The 21385-nt window shown below is 38.3% G+C and overlaps 1 protein-coding gene across 1 annotated transcript in view; it reads right to left on the reverse strand.

Annotated features, from left to right (window-relative positions):
* brf1a (BRF1 general transcription factor IIIB subunit a) overlaps window positions 1-21385 on the reverse strand; it is an 87329-nt gene that overhangs the window by 22910 nt on the left and 43034 nt on the right. Inside the window, exons 9-16 of the mRNA XM_028437621.1 lie at window positions 19839-19965; window positions 19132-19171; window positions 18928-19020; window positions 18073-18360; window positions 8323-8384; window positions 7114-7195; window positions 6979-7034; window positions 6184-6440 (exon numbers count right to left, since the gene is read on the reverse strand). Coding sequence (XP_028293422.1) covers window positions 6184-6440; window positions 6979-7034; window positions 7114-7195; window positions 8323-8384; window positions 18073-18360; window positions 18928-19020; window positions 19132-19171; window positions 19839-19965 — 1005 coding nt within the window. The remainder of the gene's footprint in view (window positions 1-6183; window positions 6441-6978; window positions 7035-7113; window positions 7196-8322; window positions 8385-18072; window positions 18361-18927; window positions 19021-19131; window positions 19172-19838; window positions 19966-21385) is intronic.

Raw genomic sequence — 21385 nt, forward strand, 5'->3', positions numbered from 1 at the left:
TTTTAAGGGTTTTTCCTTTTTGCACTGATTGTAATTTTTTGTTGTAGTTTGGTTTAATTTGTTGTTTTGCATTTCTGTTATTTTTTGTAATGTCGTTATATTGTGTATTTTGGTGCAGTCTTTTCAGGTGAGGGATAAGGAAGCAAAATATGTTTTTTCCTCCTCTTAAAAACATTGCAATAGACTGCTGTTGCAACAATATGTTTGGGTTAGCTTGGCATGTATAGTGGCGCTGGCTGAGCAAATTCAAAAGGTAAAGGGGCAGAGCTAGGATTGGGCACATGAAATGTTTTTTTTATAAATTTGCCATCATGGAACCAAACACTTAGCAGAACTTTGAGGGACGATGAAATGTGGGATCAGGTAACATGTAAGAGAGTGGGAGTGTTACGGATATAAAGGCAGTGACTGGAGCAGCTGCACAGAGAGCTGATGTCTTGTTTTACACGACGACGAGCCATTTCAGTAAAGCTGATTGTCACTCAGCTTCGGAAATGCACAGCCAGCTTCTGATAGTCTGTTAATCTCATCAGCACTTTAACCCCCCCTCCAGCATCCAGCCCTCAGTCTGCACTGTGGTCAGTCCATAGAGGAGGGGTGGTGGTGGTGGTGGTGGTGGTGTGGGGAGTGGGGGAGCTGCAGACCACAGACACATCACACTGCTTCCCCTCACACAGCTGCTGGCTTCACTGGGAAAACATCCTCTCCTCACCACAGCAGGAAACTCAGACCGACAGTTTCCCATTGCCACTTTTTTTCCTGCAATCATGGCTTTTACACTTTTACTTAGAGCACAGAAGTATCACATACTTCAGGAGGACTGAAGACTCTTTAGAGGTGTAATGGTCAACGTATTGTTTTAAATCTTTGGACAAACATCCCAAAGTCAAGACAATGTTTAAAAGAAATAATTCAGCCGAACACAATATTCAATTGTCCGAGTTAATCTCTTTCAAAATCGTGTAACACATTTAACCACCAATTAACTGTAGGAAAGAAAAATTCCAAGTCAAAAAGCTATGAACATTTCAAGAAGGCATTTCTGTAAATTCTACAGGCCCTAATAACTTTCTTTTTAATTTTTTTACTTTCATGGTAAGGTTTTCTGACCATGCAGGAAGGAATACCAGGTCTACAAAGGTTTTTTAAAAAGTCCCTTGACTAAACCTCTAGTATTATATAAAAATATTTTGTTCACTATTGCAATTAGAATTCACTTCAGGTAGCTTTTAATGTGTTTAAAGTGTGTCCGAGGGGTTATTAGTGGCTTAATGCACTTTATTGGTGGAGCTATTATGCAGATTCTCACCAGCTTTACTGTGGCTGTACATTTACTGAAGTAAAGGATGTGTTTACTTTTGCAACCCTCTGTTTTTTGTGACACTTGCTTTAAAAAGGCCAGAGAACCAAACTTGGAGCTTTTAGAGTCGGAACTACCTGACCAGAAATCTGTCGAGCACTGCAATTTTCACCTGAACCAGCCGACGGATAGGCACGAGTTACATTCCTAGGAAACATGTAAAGACAAAGTGGTTTTCCAGACTGAAGTCTCTCAAAAAGAGCTTAAACGTAAGTCTAAAAGCAGTGAGAAGAGAAGAGAGGTGGAGGAGGAAACCTCAGCAGAGCTATTTATGGAAGACTGAAAAGGGAGGGTCTGTTTGGCAGTCGGCCGGAGGAGCTGCAGTTACGCTGCATTTCAACCTAACGACTGTACCGTACAGCGAGCGCCGCGGAGGTCACCCGACCACGACGGGAAAACAAGCGGGCGGGGGCTAGGAGGAGGGGAGCGAGACGATAAAGCAGCATAAAAGAGTCGAGAGGAAAAACTAAACAGGAGAGGAGAATTAAAACTGTAAATGAGTTCAACAGATGTGACGCGCTGAGCCTAATGATGCACGAGCACAGAAAATGACCTTCTCATAACTTCTGACTAAATAGTAAAATGTGCAACATCCATAAATCAATCACTGTAAAGCCTGAAAACTGACAATTTTTAATGTTACTAGTAAATCTGCAGGGAGACAGACTGTTCATTAAAAAAAAATCATTGGATGGAAAGTTAGTTACATGGTTATGAGACTGTCACTTTATTATTCGTTAAATGTTGAGAAAGTCATTTCAAGCTGTATTTTTATCTTTTTGTTGCACTTGATAAACAACATTGTCATTGTAGAATAGGTAAAAACTCCCTCTGCCATAAATTAAACACAATATACAAAATCAGGAATTCAATACAAGGAATTAAAAAGACAAAACACCAAAGTTACAATAAAAATACATTAAAAGGATGCAAACAGCAACAAAAATACAAAAACATCTCAAAAAACAGAAAAAACACAAAAGATACACAAATCAGGTATCAAACTCACTAAAACCCACAAAATGACACTAAAAAATTAAATTCCAAAAGAACAGAAAACAGCAAAAATACACAAAATGACTAAAAAGACAAGATATTAACAAATGTATAAAAATTTCACAATAAAGATACCAAAAAGACAAAAAAACATTTAAAACAAAATTACACAACAGCGAAAATACATGAATCACTCCAAAAGCACAACAGCAACAATACAAAAAGCAAAAAAAAAAAAAACTGACAAAAATGTCCACAGCAACAATACAGAAAACACTTGAAGGAAATATGACACGGACACTGCACAGACTGTCAGAGAGTAATATTTTTAGTATTGTTGGAAAGGGTACGAAACAATAAATACAGAATAAACATAGTTTGTTTGTTTATTGATCAGAAATGATTTACTATACCATATGTTATGCAAGTAATTTATTTAGAGATATAATGATAAATTCAATTATTTTTTCATGGTGTTGTATGTATTAATAATAAATATTTCTGTAGAAATAAAGATTCCTAAGTGAAAACCTTGGCTGCTCTGTGTTTACTTAAAGTCTGAGCAGACACGCTGCTCTGAGGCTCGTTTTCACACCTCGCCATTAGACAGTCAGAGCGAGGCTAATTCACCACATGTCACGTAGAGTGCAAACACTTCAGACGAAATATGAAAGTGACAAAATCAAGAGAGGAGAACGAGGAGAAGGAGGAACGGGTAGATGGCAGACTAAAACCTCATTAGTGAGCTGATTCGACGTGGGCTGCAGGGGAAGGCTTTTAACCAGGAGACACCAGGAGGAGAAGGAAAAGTAGGCTGAGGAGGGCGCAGGAGGTCAGCAGAGCGGAGGGAAAGTGGGCCAAAGTGAGATAAAGTAAAGTAAAAGGACAGGGATGGGAAAAAGAGAGCAATTGGAGGGAGAAAACCAGAGAGCAGAAGATGTATAGATCAGGAAAACAGGAAGAAAAGAGGCAAAGAGGCTTTTATTTCCAGAGAGAAAACCAGACGGAAGTGAAGAAAATGGACCATCAAATGTGGATTGTTTGAAAAGTGTGAACACAAGCTGAGTGTGTACACCAACACAAACAAAAACTGGCTTCATATCCCTTTAAAATCTTTTTTTAAATGTATCCTTCACATGAGAAGAAGCCATAAAAATCCACAGAGCTTTAACAGAATATAAAAGGGCTGCTGCACTGTCAAAAACAGATGTGGAGGAGACGTTCTTCAGTTTCAGAAACATCATTGATTGTAATCGTCATAGTCTGAAATCTGTGGGCCGCAAAGATTCCTATATGAGAAAAAAAAAAACCTTCAAATATATTTATCCCTCAACTTTAAAAAAGCCATAAACGTGACAGCGTTTTGAAGGAATATGAAACAGCCACAGCCGACTGTGACAATATGTGGAGGAGACGTTTTCTAGTTTCAGAAACGTCATTCATTGCATTTCTCATCTCTACAGTTCATCAATGGCATATTTAGTTGTAGTTTGTTTTGAAGAAATATGAAACGGCTACTTTACAGCCTGTCAGAAAGATGTGGAGACGTTTGTCATTGTGTTAACTCTCTGCAGTATGTGGGATGCAAACATTCCCAGAGGACAAAAAACAACTTCAAGTTTTCTTATCCGTCACCTGAAAAGATGGCCCAAAAATGACAATGTTGGGAAGGAATATAAAACAAGGGGGGGTCAATTATTTAGCTCCTTCCATACTTTTTGAGTTTGATAGCAATGACTAAAACTTGATATTCCCACACCTTTTGTTTAACTAAATCTTTAAACAAAAACCATTATTAGTGTTAAGTGTCATAGCAACAGTTTGGCACCAAAATGTTAGGCAAGGGATAGAGTTGGCAAAGCACAACATGGAGTTACTTTTTCAGCTTGTTGTTTGGAGTTTTTATTGCAGTGGACGCCAAAGCCACCTCATCATCTCGCAGGGGAGAGATAATAAAGCAGGAAGCACAAAGCCTCAGTGTAGCCTCTGAGTGGTGAACAATGGCTGCACTGTCAGCTTCCCCCGCCACCCAAGTCACTTGTGGAGTTACATGCATGCCACAATTCTATGAAAATCCTAACGAAAACATTTTGTAAGAGAAGGAATTCTAAAATCTATTGAGCAAACAAAGACAAAATTAACCAACGCAAGAATAAATCTATTAAAAAGCTATGGAATGAATAGACCAACCCACCATAGAATGAATCGACCAACCAACGTAAGAACATACCAACTGACCAACGAAAGAATGAACCGACAAATGAACAAAAGACTAAAACCGACCAATGGACAAAAGAAAAATCGACCAAAATAAAAAAGGACAAACTGAGACTCACCAACAAATGAAGCAACAAACAAACCAACCAACGAAAGAATCAACCAACAAATGTACAAACTAATGAACCAACCAACAAATTAACCAATGACCGAATAACCCATATCATATTTACTGACCAACTTTCAGACCAACCAACAAATGGATGAATTAACCAACCAATCCTAACCACTAAATCAATCATCCAACATACCAACATTGAGCAGTAAAACACTCGAGAGGTCAAAGACAAAGTTTCCCTTTCTTTGTACAGAATTGTGGCACAAATCAAACCTCATAAAGTTTTCTATGGGGTCACAACAGTGGTTTCCTGAATGAAACCACTCTGTTCTCCTCATTCTGCGGCTCAGACATGTTTACTTACGTCCACCATGAAAAAGTGAGATTTAGTGATGATGCTACCATGAGGGGGATTTCTCCTCCCTCTAATGGACTATGGGTAAACAATAAGTCCTGAGTAAATGGACTGAACTGGTTTTTATTCAGCAGAAATAGAAGAGTGTATGAATGAAGGAAAAATAACACACTGCATTCCCATCAATGATTCAGTGATGAAGCATTCATACATGTCAGGAAAAGTGGGTTCATTCGTAAAAGCTCGCACAAAGCCCAAGGACTCCACAAAGCTCATTCATGCTTTCTAATCCAGAAAACCATCAGCACTGGTGTTACTGGTTTTATCTGCACAAGTACCAAAAAAGTCTATTTCTACAGCTTTTATCAAACAAGTGAATGCAACACAAAGGGCTTCATTGTGAATAAATAAGGTAAGACATTCATCTTTAAACAAATATAACAAAAAGTTTGAAAATGTTCAAAAATAAAACTAGAAATTACCTCTGCCAAGCGATAAATATCCTTACAATTTCATTTGCAATTGAGAAATCTTAAATTGTAAAAATCTCCTCTTTACCAGATATCCACAGTGATCTGAATCAGTGATTCTGATCATTGTGCCATGATCATCCACACTTTAAAAGATTGGAACACATTTCTAGCAGGAGGCTATGTTGTTGTATGCATGAAACAAAGTGAAACAGAACTTATAACTAGAGCATGTAATGAGCAAAGTCACCAGCAGGAGGGGTTGTAGAACCAGTTCAAACAACTGAACATAGGGATTCATTGATTTTTCAAACTGATTCGGAGCCAGTATATAGATCTGGACCATCTCCAAAATATAATCACTTCGTTATCCTATTTCAGATATTTCAATAAAATGTAATCAAAATCTGTTTATTAGTTTGTTTACAGACATGTGCATAAGTAAAATAACTCAGACAAAAACATAACCTAGGCGGATGTAATTAAATTAATAAAAACACCAGTGCCACATGTTCTGATTAGCTTAGCATGTAGCAATGCTGGCTGGGCAGGGCCAAAGAAATAAGGGGCGGGGCTATGTAATACTACATACACTGAAAAAACATCTGTTGTTGGTGATTAGTTACAGTATCATGCATCTGTCCTGCAGACTTTAAGCGTCACTGACCTCTTTCCCAGGCTGCTGAGCGGCGTGCTGAGGTTGAGTGGAATCCGTTGGGAAATTTTGCGGCTGCGTGGCATCACCTTGGCAGGCGAAGGCGAAGGCTCCGGCTTCATCGACTCCTCTTGGTTGGGTTTAACGTTAATGTCCTTTAGGATGTCGTAGTTGATCTTAGAGGAGATCTTTTTCTGCTCCAACATCTTCCCAATGGCTTCGTCCGCCGTGTTGGCTCGGATTTGATCGCGTTTCTTTGAGTTTCTTGGCTTAAAAAGAATATAGTTAAAACATCAAGCGTGTGCCTCTATCAATTGGGAAAGTTTGTCCTTCTATTCATACTTATTGATTATAAACTGTTAATTGAACAGCCAATTGTAGCCCAGCGTTCATTTTAAATGGTAAATCGTCTTGATTTATATAGCACTTTATCCCCACACTGAAGTAGTCTCAAAGCGCTTTACAATATCAGCTCATTCACCCATTCACAAGGTGCACAGGGTTGAACCCCCAACCTCTTGCTTAGAAGACAACCCCCTCTACCATGATCTACAGTAGTTTGTTATTGCTTCTCCTTGGCTGGGTGTTGACATTGCCTCTTGGCAGCCACAATTTTGATGGTTGAATTTTTGCAGTAAACCTCCCTTTCCCTTGAATTTCAATGCCATAATAATTCACAGATAAAAACTCAGAGGCATTCTATTGCTGCACAACATTATTAAAGCTTTCTACACGCCTCTCAGCACAAGTTCTCTCTGCTGTGCTGTGCTACTCATCTAAACCACCCCCCCCAGTGAGTGAGCTAACCTTCTTCTCCTTGTAGATCCCCAGCTCTTTCTCCTTTGCTATCTTGGCCTGCTTCTCTGGAAACATAAAAATGTACGAGTTACCAATGACCGTAGCTGTGAGGGGAAGAGCTAAAGGTTGAACAAAGTGTCTCACCTATTTGTTCTTTGAGGTAGTCGGAGTTCTCGGCCATCCACAGCGCCGTCTTGATTTTGACTTCGTTCTCGTCGAGCAGATACTGCAGGGAGAGGGAACATGTTTCAAATCTGGAAAAACAGATTGTTCCTCAAAAAAATGTCACAATTGTTGTAATTTTGGGGCTTATATATATTTGAGGCTACATTCAAAATCATGCTAGCTTTCGAAAATCACCTACCGTACCTTTAACGATGTGACTTGTATGATAAGTTTGGTACGTCAGAACTTACCGGTGTGTGCAAATTGGTTCCAAAGAAAAAATAATACCAAGATGAAGTATTCAAACCACAGCATTCAGAAACATGACTTATACCTGAGTAGCACGACTGTCTACTACGGCAAACTGGCCCACGATACAAAACAAGCAAACTATTCATGGTGAAGAAGGTAGCTTTATTCAGCAATAACATCCTGAAACCATGACCGGGAAACTTTAAACACGTACCGGAATTTTGTCTGTGCCGGGGTGGAGCCGGGGTTGCGTGGCCCTTCAGGATGATGCTGTTTGCTGGGGGATACTAAACCACACCAGGTGTGTGCGGTTGGTGTGCCTCCTGAACAACGTTTTCTCGCAAATGCAATCTCATTAAATATTATGTGTGTGTAGTATCTTCCATTAGTTGCTGACTTCAGTAAGATGTAAAAGAAATGAAATCACTTCAAATCCACACAAAATGACAGCAAAATTCATAAAACAAAAACAAACTAAATTACAGAAAAATCCACACAACTGACAACAAAAAACACACAAAACATCTAAATTAAAACATTAAAAACCAAACAACTCAAAAAGAAGCAAAAAAATTGATAAAATTTGTGATAAAAACTACCAAGATCTGACCTCGACTGATCAGCATTAGAAGCATGAACAAGGTTTTCATCAGAAACTGTTGGTGCCACATTGTAGCAGCTGTAAATAATCACTGATATTGAATTTAACCTATTTGATAATTTAACAGTTTTGGTACAGTTCAGAAACTGATGCGTTTCACAGTGTTTATAGGTTTCACTTTAACGCCCAAATCCCCAAAGTAGCATTCAGACTTGGGACTTACTCCCAGCTTAGACCTACTGGTAACGTTGTTTCTTTCCACAAAAATGGCACATTTGATGCAACCTATAGTCTAGAGAAAACGGTAAAAGTCGTAAAAACAAGGTTGAACGTACCAGGTCGATCTCAGTGTCGTCGATGCCACTCAGGTCCAACTCTCCTCCGTCAGGATCTCCATCTGAAACACAGAAAGGTTTGAAACTCTTCTGTAATGTCTACTCATATGCTCGGCGGTGATACCGGATACAGCAGCCGAGGCGGGTCGTCATGTGAATTGAACACACTGCCGTTCCTGATAAGACCTTATTTATCCTAAGCATGTAGAAGCCCTCTATGTATCCTTGTCCTGCTTTAAGTAAAAAAAACTAGTCAGCCTGCTCTTACTTTTCTCAGCATTTAACCATTGTTAATTCATCGGTTTGTACGTCTCCCTCAAAGAAATTTTACATTTTCTCATCATTCCTTTCAGCAAGTGAGAAAAAAGCCATCAGACATCAGAGAGTAAGACGAGCAGGGAGGCTACACTACTCTCTTCATTTCTCCCACAGGTTGAGAACCTCTGAGCTTTAGACCAGTTGTGATAAGAATGCTTTACCCACGCCAGGAATGGTTTCTTCTGACAGTTAGGTAGCTCGTTCGTTCAGGTTTGTTAGTCCTTGGTCTCTGGTGTGGATTCAAGAATAGGAATGTGGTTCACTTGCAGACAAAAGATTTGGTGTGGTTGCAAACAAGCCGTTCCCAGTCTGACTACAAATGCTATCTACTGAAGCAATAACAGAGGGTGAGCCAAATGTGACGCAGAGATGGTAAACATGGTGTGATGAAGGCAAAAAAAAAAACAACCATTAAAAGAAGGAGAATGGCTCATATGCAGACATGGAATATTGAAAAGGAGCAGCAAGAGTGCAGCTAACACAGAATTTACAGGAATCACAACTTTTGAATACATTTAGTGAGATATTGGCAGCAGTAGAATTAAGACATCAGCAACAGTAGCTACAACAGCCTTTTATTATAAATGCAGGACATCCTGTTTTCAGTGGACGCAAAAAATATTTTATATACAAAATTAAGTGGAAATTGCAATAAGACAAATAAAAAATCTTCACTTGCAGGTGATATCAAAGGTTACAAGCAATTCTTCCTCAAAGTCGTGAGCAAAAAGTGTCAAATCTCACGCAAAATATTGCAGTATATAATCTTGTGTGATTTCAACCCGTGCTTTCAGAGCATTTCTGCATCTTAGAAGTATGAAATTAATAACGCAATTAACCATATTAAACAGATCCTGTAGGATTTCATGGTTTAATAGAAAGTAATGACAAACATTTAAGGAAAGTCGATGAAACTGAAATAAAATAGAAAATCAGAGGCTCCATAAATGAGTTTTTATAAATGGTCTAATCAGTATTTGCTGCACAAAGAAATCACAGCAGAACATTTAATCTACTGTTCTTTATAGATCGTGGTGAACAATCATTTTGGTTCCTGGTCAATCCATGTGCCTTTCATCATCTTTGTCCGTTTTATGCAGATTTGAGAAACGGCTCGCGAAACCAAAAACTGTTTTAACTAACGGAGTTTCCTGTCAGTTCAGAGCTTTGAAAAAATTTGAGAGCAAATCAAGCCAAATTGAGTTCTTGGAATTGTCCACTCCCAGCCCAAGTGGCTGTTCAGAGCGACCTCAAGCAGCTGGATCTCTCAGACGGTGAGTGAACTGCTTCAGATACATAAAGGAGAAGAGCTCATTGAGGGAAACCCCAGCCCTGCAGTGCTGTGGGAAAATCAGGCTCCGAGCCAAACAAGCAGAGGCTACCACCAGCAGGGACGACCTATCACAGCGTGACCTCCTCCACCTCCTTGAACCGTAACCGAGGGCACGCCCACACAATCACCTTGGTGTTCCTCCTCCTCTTCATCATCCTTTCAGAACAACACACCATCAAGCTACAACATCTAGCAAAGAAGTGGATCAAAGTAATGATTAAAAAACAAAAGACCTGCTAGAATTTAATCAATATATGGTCTGATGTTTGTTTGCTTCTCGTTTAGTGTGTTTTTCAGTAGTTTTAGTATTTCTGTGGTCGATTTAGTATTTCTTCTGTCATTTTGGAGTCATTTTTTCTTTGTGTTTTAGTTGTGGTTTGTGTTAAAGTGATTTTTCTGTGTGTAATCAATAAGCCACTTTGTATTTTAGTAGTTTGTGTATTTCTGTTCTCGTTCAGCATCTTTGAGTCACTGGTGCTTTTCTTGGAAATTTTTGTGGTTTTGTTTTCAAAGCAATTTTTATATAGTTTTTTTTTTTTTGTCTTTTTGTGTATTTTTGATGTTTTTTTTATGTAAAGTTGTTTTGCATAATTTTGCATATTTCTGTTTTCATTTTGACAAAAAACATATGAATCATTGCAACATACACTACATAAAGTGTTTGGTGACACCAGCCTTTCAGGGTTTGGACATTAATCATCATTAGTGATAATTAATGAATCAAATCAGAATGACAAAAAGAAAACATTGTGGATTTTTACTAAAACTCGACCTTGTCTGAACTCGCTGCAGGATTTTCAGCTTAATCCTCAACACATGATAATTACTCAAGCTTCAGTGCAATATTTTACTGACATAAGATGTCAATCAGTCGAATTGTGACGCGGCGCAGACCAGCCGCGGTCTTGAAGAACAACTGAGACATTTGCAGGTCATTTATCGTGTTTGTGCTTTTGTCAAAAAAAAAAAAAAGAATGAACAAAGGTTTAAAGGATAAGAATTACAAGAAATTCCAAAGCACATGCATTTCCATTGCAGATAAAAACCTCATCTTCACAACCCCATTAGCTTTGATTTTACTCAACACACTGGGCTCTCCTTTCCTTCCACTATGACTGAAGACTTCCCACTAATGTGATTTAAATCAAGCAAATAAATCTGTATCCTACAAAAGGTAAAATAACACAATGTGGATACAGAAATCTACTAGGATCATAAAATGCTTCGTATCTATATTTGGAAAATATTAAGGAGAAATTTTGATGACCTAAAAATCACATAACTGGGTAAAGCAGGCATTTCACGTCTAAAACTCCAGCTCTAAGGCTTCCTTTTTATCAAATTTCTTTTAGTGACACACCTTGCCCTGCTGTCGTCTTATGCATCCACACAGAGACCAGCAGTGGTCATAATCTAAAGGCTGATCCCTGTAGGAGTAAAGGGGAGGGGGTCCATTATGGCAGACAGGCAGCAGGGTGAGACGATGATTCAGCAGATAAAATGCGCCGTGACGCAATGACCCGAGGCTAGCGCTCGCCTGCCCACTAAACGCTTGCCGTCACCACTCGATAGGCTGACGGCAGCAGACAAGAGGCTCCGCCCCCTCCCCGGGTAGTAAAACACACATCCTGTGTGATCACAGCAGGCGGCTGTGATGGCTAAGCAGCAGATACACACGCACACACAAAATAAATCAATGTTCGGGACTCAAGGTTGTGCTTTGTTTCCGTTTAGTAAACTAGGTTTAGAAGGTTTAACCTGATTTTAATAAATACAGATTTTATTTGTTCATAATTTGGTTTTAATGTTTTTTTCCCTTACTTTTGATGCAATCTTTTATAGTTATATTCTTTACTTTATTTCTTCCAAATTTCTATACATTTTCATCATATTTTGATTAGTTGTACTCCTGCAAAGAATGCTATTGCTCATTGAAGTGTTAAATGCATTAAAACTAGTGCTGTATATGTCGACCCTATTTTAAGTTGTTAATTATTCATGTCCGTGTTGTCCTTCTTTTCTTCTTTAGAAAATCACTATTTCTAAAATCCATTTTTATTTAACATTTTTGTAAATAAAATCATGATTCTGTTTATCTTTTATTGTAAATTAAAATATAATTAGTTTCATGATGTATAAGATAAAACAAATAATCCAAAGTAAATATTATATAGGTTTTAGAATATTATATCATTTTATTTAGACTGGTCTTTAATTTAATTTATTAAATTTAGAGCACTAAATGAAAACAAAGCTCACAATCTTGCATTTTCAAAGGTAACTCCACATTGTCCATCCAGCTCCTCCAGCTGTCCCAGTAACAAACAGGAAACCAGTACATGCTGGGAACAGATGAACAGGCAGAACTACTAATCAGTCATTACTAATTAAAAGGCACTAATATCTGCTTTTATCTGGTTGAACAGCATAACAGACGGACAAAGGCAGTGAATTCATTATTTATTCAGCAGGTGGTGAGATGCATGTTCTTGAAGAGTTAGTGCGCTCAAACATGCAAATGTCAAAACCAGTATACAGTACTGGGTTTGTGAAGTGGAAGGATGAGAGTCATTCGAAAACCTGTGCTGCTCTTTTAGGGAGAGACCCTGATGTTACCGCACACATGCCCTGCAGCGCTCAGATCAAAGTGTGGCCCTAATGACAGGGCCAACACTTCACAGCTCAGACTTTTCAACCTGCAGCGAGTCCATGATTCACAAACTCTGACCTCACAGCTCCACACTGAGCCAATAAAAGAGCAGACACAAACAATGAGGTCACACACAGACACACAAACACTTACACGCACAGAGGGGCAAACGCAGGCATCCAAACATTGTTGCTTCACTGCAACCAAATGGTAAGACCATAGGTTATTTCATCTAATCCAGCTCAGGTTTATTTCCAGTCCTGTTCAGTTAACAGGACTGGAAATAATAACTGGAATGGCCGTTTCATTGACGAGAAAACACCTTAGTTGCCATAGTAACACATTCTGTGGCACAAACCGGCTCCAAACCAGGTTTAAGCAGCAGGCTTGGTTCACCTGCTGCAGGATGCAGATGCACTCTTAAAAAAACACGTCATAATTTTTGAAAGATGTCATTTCGCGGTGCTTTAAACACTCAACAAAGATATAGAAATGGAAAAAGGAGTCAAAAAGACGTCGGTATTACATTTTCACACCATCTACAGCTTTAATCCGGTAGTTTAAAAGGAAATAAACATAATGTCAAGGTTTAATAATGATTTTAAAGAGGAACTAAACCCCAATGGGTATGAAGTAGTGCTGTTGATTGATTCTGGTCCAACTCTCAACATTTTAGTCAGTGTTTCAATTTGACATATTAAATGTTAGAGTGACTGCCCTCTATGGGTTGATGCCCAGCTGTTACAATTGATTTTTGCTATTGGCTGAGAACAAGATCATGTGACATTTTGGGACCATCTTGTGTCACAAACAAGCACTGTTAGCTCCGCCCCTTTTATAAAAACTACCACCTGTGGGCTCTACAATCTGCGGTGAGTAGGTTGGAATGAGAAAAGAGTGAATCGAGAGGTATATTGAGTAACGACTAGTAAATTTTATACTTTAGACTGTGCGTGTCTTAAAGCTGATATCCGGAGTTTTTGAGAAATCTATGTTTATGTATGATTCTTTAGAAACGCAAAAAAAAAACTAGTCTTTTACTATGGTCTACTGCCAGTGGTCATTGATATACATTAAAGTATATAAGTCCCGCCTTCATCCATAGACCCCTATACAAAGATGGCGTCGACTTCGCCCAGCCAATAGACCTCGAGTTCCTGGAGCGGGCCACTGTCAATCAAAGTGAATGCGCATGCACCGTGACAACAGCAAACCGGTATCACTCTAGCAGCATAGCGTCATGGAGGAGTGCTCCGAAACTCCAGTTACCCATTCCACGATTTCCAACGTATAAAGCTTCTACTAAAAAAGAAAAGAAAAATCCAGCTACAAAGCTTGTGGATAAACGTCTTCGTGACCGCATCAGAATTTATCTCAGAGCTGCTTTTCAAAGGTAGAGGGACTTTCTGCTTTTAAAAGGATTCTGAACGAACCAGGATTTGGCAACATTTCTCATGGACAGGAAATAAATATGTTTTAATCAAAAGTTGTGGCACTCTAACAATAAATGTGTAGTTTTTGTAGTTATGAGAATTTGTTATGTTTTGCAATGCGCATGCACAAACGTAAAGGCGTAGCTTCTGGTAGATTGGCAGAGGCAGGGGAGGAAGTAGAGCTGTTGAGGGCGGGACATCAAGATGTTCTCTCAGAAACTCCGGATAGCAGCTTTAACTGCTCCAGAAGCTCCGCCCATAATCAGGGCATTTTTTTAATTTCCCTCCTAGTGGCAGGTCAGGAGAAAGCAGGAGTTCAGTTACTCTTTAAATCAGTACAAATGACTATAGAATCATGGTCTTATTACGTGTTAATGTGTCTTGTACATTTTCATTACTGTAAATGATCACAGTCCCTAATAATGACAGGGGAGGGCGGGTTACATAACGGCTCCTAAACCTTCTGCTCATATTATTCAGCCAGTGGCTGAAACCAGCACCAGACACTACACAGATGAGCAGTCAATGGGAAACTAAAATCTGTTGTTGATATGTGAGTGAACTAAATTGAAAACTGTGCTTAACTTTGAAGGCCATCCTCTTCGCAGCCCTTTTAATGAACAAAGAAGTTGTTTCAGTGAGTGTTTGGTGATGTATCAGTAATCCACTGAATGGCTCAGAAGATCTTTTATTCCAGCAGCAGTTAATTAATGAACACCTGTGAATTGTTGCTACATTTGTTCTGTGGAAGCTCTAAATCTTATCAATGGCATTTAATAGTTGTATTTGTATGTACTGTAGAGCTACACGATTATGGCCAAAATAATAATCAGGATTATTTTGATCAATATTGTAATCACGATCATTATCATAAATATTTATCATGTTAAGGAAGTCTTACACTACTTTAAAACAAACAATATGTGTACAGTTTACAGTGCAAAATAAAGCTTTAAGAAATTATTATACTAAAAAAAATGTACCAAAGGCTGACAAAATAAATACATTATTACAGAGTGTAGAGCCCAAATTTTAAATGTAAATATTGCAGACGAACAGATTTATTTGATCTCGGCGACCAAAATCGTGATCGCTATTAAAATTTGATAAATTGTGTAGCTCTAATGTACTATTAATGTCCTGTTGTGCGAGTTGGTGGCAAATGAGTTTCCCCATGGGGATGACTAAAGTTTCTCTAATTCAATCTAATCTAATATTAAGGACAGTGATGTACATTATTATACTATTTTATTTCTCAATGATGGCACCAGGATAAAAGCTCAGGGTGAAGACAGACTTCTCTTCAGCTCCATGAAACTGCGTTCAACCTCGAGTCCCAGCGGACAAGAACATTTCACTTTTAACGTTGCTGCTACTGAGGACAACGACGCACCCTAACGTCCCAGTAAGAGCCGCCGTCTTTTCTTGGTGGGAAGCCTCCACGCAGGTGCTAGAGGTTGGCGAAGAGGGGGCTAGTCCGTGACGGGGACCGACGGCCCAAAATGGAATGGAATGGAAGAACTGCCGTAAAGCGGAGGAGAAGGTAGTGACTCACAGAGCCATCAATCCCAGCCTGAGGCTCAGTGCTCTCAGCGTTGCCACCATAACATGTGCTTTTACTGGCTGCTGTGACCTCAAACACTGAGCTAAGGCTGAAAACCAACATGTTCATGTTTCTTATTGTGACTGCTGCATTAGAGGCAGGAAACTGATTTAACTTGGCAAAAAATACAGTTCCACTTCATCTTTTCCCTTGTCTGGGAATCTTTTTTTTTCTTCTTTTTATTTTTATTTTGAAATCAATTCATGTTTTTGTCATCATTTTGTGGTTTTCATATCATATTTGTATTAATTTAGCTTATTTTATATCTTTAAAAAATATTAAAGTAGTTTATTATGTTTGCAATTTTAGTCATTTGTAATGTGTTTGTTGGCATTTTTTGTGTTTATGAAGTCTCATTTTTGTATCTTTGGTGTTTTGTGTCTTTGGTGGGGGGGTTTGTGTTGGTTTAACTTGGAGTGATTTTGGTTTTTATGTCATTTTGTATGTGTTTTGTATTCTTGTGTTATTCCGTACTTTTATGGAGTTATTTGGTGTTTTTTGTAGGGGTGTCCCGATCCGATATCGGTCTGATATCAGCCTGGAAACGAATATCGGAATGAAATTTCCGATTTTTTATTTTATTTCAAATTCATTTTTTATTTATTTCATTCAATTGTAGAATAATGTAGATATTATGTTGAAGGTTAAAATATACGTAACCAATTGGTTAATGATAAATGGGTCAGTTTTTCTCATCCCTACTGTTGCTGACTATTGTTCTCTGTTTAAGTGACATCACTTGATCATGTCTTTTCTAACTTTCTACACTACAAAGTAAGTCATTGTTTTTTAAGGAAAAAAAAAAATGTAATAAAAGTATGTATGATTCGTGCTGATATCGGATCAATATCGGTTTTGGCTGATACGCAAGGCTGCAATATCAGTATCGTATTGGAAATGAAAAAGTTGTATTGGAACATCCCTAGTTTTTTGTCATCGTTATGTACTTTTGTTGTGTTTTTGGAGACTTTTTTGTATTTTTTTCAGATGCTTTGAGGGCTTTTGTTGTTTCTTTGTGCGGTTTAGTTGTTGTGTGGTTTTGTGTCTTTGCAGGTCATTTCATAAAACGTAGTATCAGTTGTTTTGTTCAGACACTGTTTAGACAGATAAACATAATATAAACTAACACCTTGGTGCTCTTTACAGGTCTGTGTTAATGGACTTTCTCTTGGATTTAAACCTTTGACCTTCCCATTAAGGCCTGTTCTCCCACTCTGAGCCGTTAAAACACAGGAGTGCTCATCACATCACATCCATCACCGCCTCCGCACACACTAAGGAAGGAGCCATGTGATTAGGTAATTACAGACACCACGAGAGGTGTACTCCCCCCTACTCCCTGCTGGGCTCTTATTTTAGCATCTGTTCCTGCTGAGGTCTGTGTGCTGTATCTGAGGGTTCACATCGCATTAGGAGATTAATTATTCACATTTACATTTGGATCATCTTTTAAACCTGATCTGTCTTCCTCAGAAACCAGACACACAATTACAGGTCTACATTTATATAGTTCTCTAAAACTTCACCTAAAACGTGAACGTCATGCGAAATGAGCCTTAACCCTCCATCAACCTGTCATTCATTCCTCAACAAAAGAAAGAGACAAGTGCAAAACAAACAAGACATGAGAAGACAGGAACAAGTAAAAGAACAAGAAAAGTTGAGAACAAGACTAGAACAAGAACAAGTCCAAGATCAACTACAAACACAAGTCCAGGAAAAGACAAAACCAAGACAAGTGCAAGACAAACAAGACAAAAACAAGTACCACTACAAGCACCAGTACAAGTACCACTACAAGCAGCAGTACAAGTACCACTACAAGTACTAGCACAAGTACGAGCAAAAGTACAAGGAATGGGTGAAAACAAAACAAGTACCAGTATAAGTACAAGTAAAAGATCTTGCAAAAACTTGGAACCCCATTTTGTCACGTCAAAATCACGGGCTGTCATCTTGAACTGTACTGAGTATCTCGTTTGAAAAACCCTGTGAATTTTTTTATATGCTTTTTATTATTGTCAACCTCGTTTCTTTCTTTCATTTCTTAATGAGACGTGCCAGGGGAGGGATGTGGGTGGGGGTTTAATTGTCTGTATACAGTACATGTGTTTATCTTGTTTTTTGTTGTTAGAAAAAAAGAAAGGAAAGAAAATATATTTGGTATGGACATTTCTCAATGGAAATATTGTTAATATGTAAAAGAAATGAAGTTTTTTTTTTTTTTTTTAAAAGAACAAGATCTGAGAAGTGCAAGGATTTCTGATTAGCGATAAGAATATGGTGTCCTCTGGTCAGTGTGTGGATGTATCAGACGTTCTACTCATACACAGTTTTAAACTGAGTGTGATTTAAACAGGAAGCACCACCAATAAAAGTTTAAAATGACCATAAAAGCCTCCTTCCTACTAACCGTTCTCCTTCTCCTCAATGCTGCCTCTGCGGGACACACTCAGAGTGGCTGAGGACGGCATCGGACCCAGGATGGACTCCAGCGATGGCCCTCGTCTCTTAGGGGTATCCAGGTCCTCGTCCCTTCCGTCCTGTGCTTGGCGCTCCAGTTTGATCAGAGCCTCCAACGTCAGCTCGTCCAGGTTTTTGCCGAAGTGCTGGGCCACGGCCTGCAGAGCGTCGTCCTCGTTCGGCTCCTGCAGCTCAACCTTCAGAGCAGACGGAGAGGAGACGGCGCCGTACTGACTGCCTAGAACAGTGGAAAGGAATTTAATATCAATTAAACTTTTTTAAATAGTGCAACGAACCCTGTTAAAAATAGAAATGGAAACTCAATTTGATCTCAGTCATGAACTGTATCCACCTGATGAGGTTTCACTAGTTATGTCATCTATTAATATTTTAAATATCTAAACTGTTTCCTGCTTGTACAACATACTGTTATTTTTTTATACTTTTATTTATTTATTTATTTTATGTGTTAGGTTAAAGGAATTATTCTTGATTGAATATCAATAAAAAACTTTTATTCAAATTAATGGGAAAAAGGCTGTCCTGCATTAAAATTCATTAATTCCTAGTATTTATATTAAATTTGCGAGCAGCTAGACTTTAAAAAGTCAGGACAAGAAAAATAAATCCTCAGATACAAAGATACGGTTTAACCAACAACAACAAAGGAAAATAAATAATTTGCTTATTGTGAATCATTATAACATCGTCCAATATAGCAATAATAATATGACTGTCTATGCTATCATTTATCTACGTCTCTCACTGTTCTATACCCATCTCTTTATCTATCTGTATGACTCACTCTGCTTGGCGTAGGCGCCGTACACTCCTCTCAGTTTGGGTCTGCTGCTCTCCAGCTCTGCGTCGATCTCGTCCTGGTATCCGTGAATCTCATCTGTGGAAAGTTAAACACCTGCTGTATTTCAAAGCTAACAGTGAGACAGACAGAGTCTGACTGTGAGGGTCTGTACCGATGACTGCGACACAAACGCACAGATCAGGTTACCTTCAACGTTGTCCATCTTCTTTTTCAGCTCGATCTCCAACTGAAAACACACAGACACCTAATCAGACCGTAGGTGATAACATTAACATGATTCATTAATGTTATTAACCTCTGTTCATTAAACATCTGTGAATCACCATCACTGAGATGGAAAGCAGGGGATTAAGAGCTAGAATCAAACACGATTTGAAAAATCTACTATTGACAATTCATTAATCAATATACAGATTTTTTAAATGAAGGGTTTTAATTCATTATAGAGACTTACTATGATTTAACTCAAATAGTTTTTTTAATTTCCCCTTTACGATTTTTTTAGCTTGTGAACAAAAACTACTTTGTTTGACAATAAGATAAAGATTTATAGAATAAAATACAAATCCAATATATAATAAAACATGAAGATAATAAACAAATACAACAGGATAAAAAATAAATAAAGACAAAAATAAATATTTCATTTAATCAAAGAAATAAAAACATGACAAAAATAAATAAATACAATTAGATACAAATAGGAAATAAAGACATAAAAAGAAATATTTCATTAAATCAAAGAAATAAAATAAAATAAAAATATTCATATGAAGAAAAATGTGTTTTTTTCCCCCTCATATATCTCCAGGTGGCAGCACACTGACTAAATGTGAAATATTGCAGAAACACTGAATTCACTGGCATGCCAATGCATCAGAAATGTGTCCAACCTGCAGCATCTTCTTCTTCACCAGTCCTTCTGTGTAGCACGGAGGGTCACACTCCTTGTCCAAATCCACCTTCATGAACTCCTCGATGGTCAGCTGACTGGTGGGCGTGTCCTCAAACTCCGTCAGCCTGCAGGTAAAGTCAATCTATTAAAACTACTGGTGTACTGTGTCATATGTATTGTGTTGTGTTTTCTTTGCATAGGGTTGTTTGTCATGTACTGTATTATGTTGTTCGTCATGTGTATTCAGTTGTGCGTCATGTATTTCATTGTGTTGTGTATTGCGTGTCCCTACCCAGGGTCCTTACAGCTTCAGTCAAATTAAATTCAAGACATGAAGACTTTTTATTGCCATTTGAAATGAAATTTAAGGCCAACTTCACTGTAAACACAAACGCCACATCAATTACATAGGGTTAAGGTAAAATATAGCCGCAAGCGGCGATTAACGGCCCTCTCCTTCGCCATGACGCCTTCTTCTGCGCCCCCTTCACCACGCCGCTTTGCCGTGCCACCTTTACCACGCTGCCTTCACCAAATTGCACCACCTTCGGCAATCTGTGCCTCCTTTGCCGTGCCGCATTTGCAGCACCGCCTTCGATGAGCTACCTCAAGTTCATACAAAGACATAATATAACAGTGAAATTTATACTATCAATGCATTATTATTGATTTTTTTAGACAGAAATGTACTATTGAGATATAAACTCAAGACAAATTTATGATTTTTGTTGTTGTACTAACGTCCAAGAACAATGTTGGAGTTGTAGTAGAAGTAGTAGTAGTAGCTCCAGGGGGAGTGTGTATGATTGAGCTGACAATTTTCAAGATTTAGCCAATTTCCTATTAACATAAAATGGAGAGTATCTCAATACAAAATAACACGATAAAAAATAAAGCATGCGTCTCATTGACTTTTTTGATCGGGAGGCCAAAACAGAAGTTCGTGAAAAATTCTACACATTTTTGATTTTTTTTTTCTCCCCATATTAAATTGTCTTCACTCTGTAGGGGGCGCTAACGCAACAATTTTTGTATTCCACATTGAGCTGGTTTAGGGCCAAGAGTTGAACAACTGATTTACATTTGACGCAAATCAAAGTTTGAATGTGCAAATGGGAGCATTTTCAAAAAAATTACATTTTCAAAAGGTTTTATCAAAAAACTAAACATTTAATGTCCCACTTCTCTAAATGAGCACCAGCGATTTTGAGCAGTGAAAAGCCCTAGGAGGAGTGCGTTGAAATACGTTTGGCCCCATATTAAATTGTCTTCATTCTGTAGGGGGCGCAAAAGCACCAATGTCCATTGTTCCACATTGAGATGGTTTACGGCTGGGAGTTTAACAACTTGACGCAACTCTGACTTCTTACAAATGGGAGCATTTAAAAAAAAACGAAAAAAGAAAAAAAAAAGTTAGGCCAAGATTCACAGCTCTGCCATGCAAACACCGTAAAAATTATCAAAAATCCATGGCTAACTTTTGATGTCCCACTTCTCTGGGAGATCTCCTGCAACTTTGAGGCCGCCCTCTGTTATGTTACAGTT

The sequence above is a fragment of the Gouania willdenowi genome, chromosome 22 (assembly GCF_900634775.1).
Source record: "Gouania willdenowi chromosome 22, fGouWil2.1, whole genome shotgun sequence".
Lineage (NCBI taxonomy): Eukaryota > Metazoa > Chordata > Actinopteri > Blenniiformes > Gobiesocidae > Gouania > Gouania willdenowi.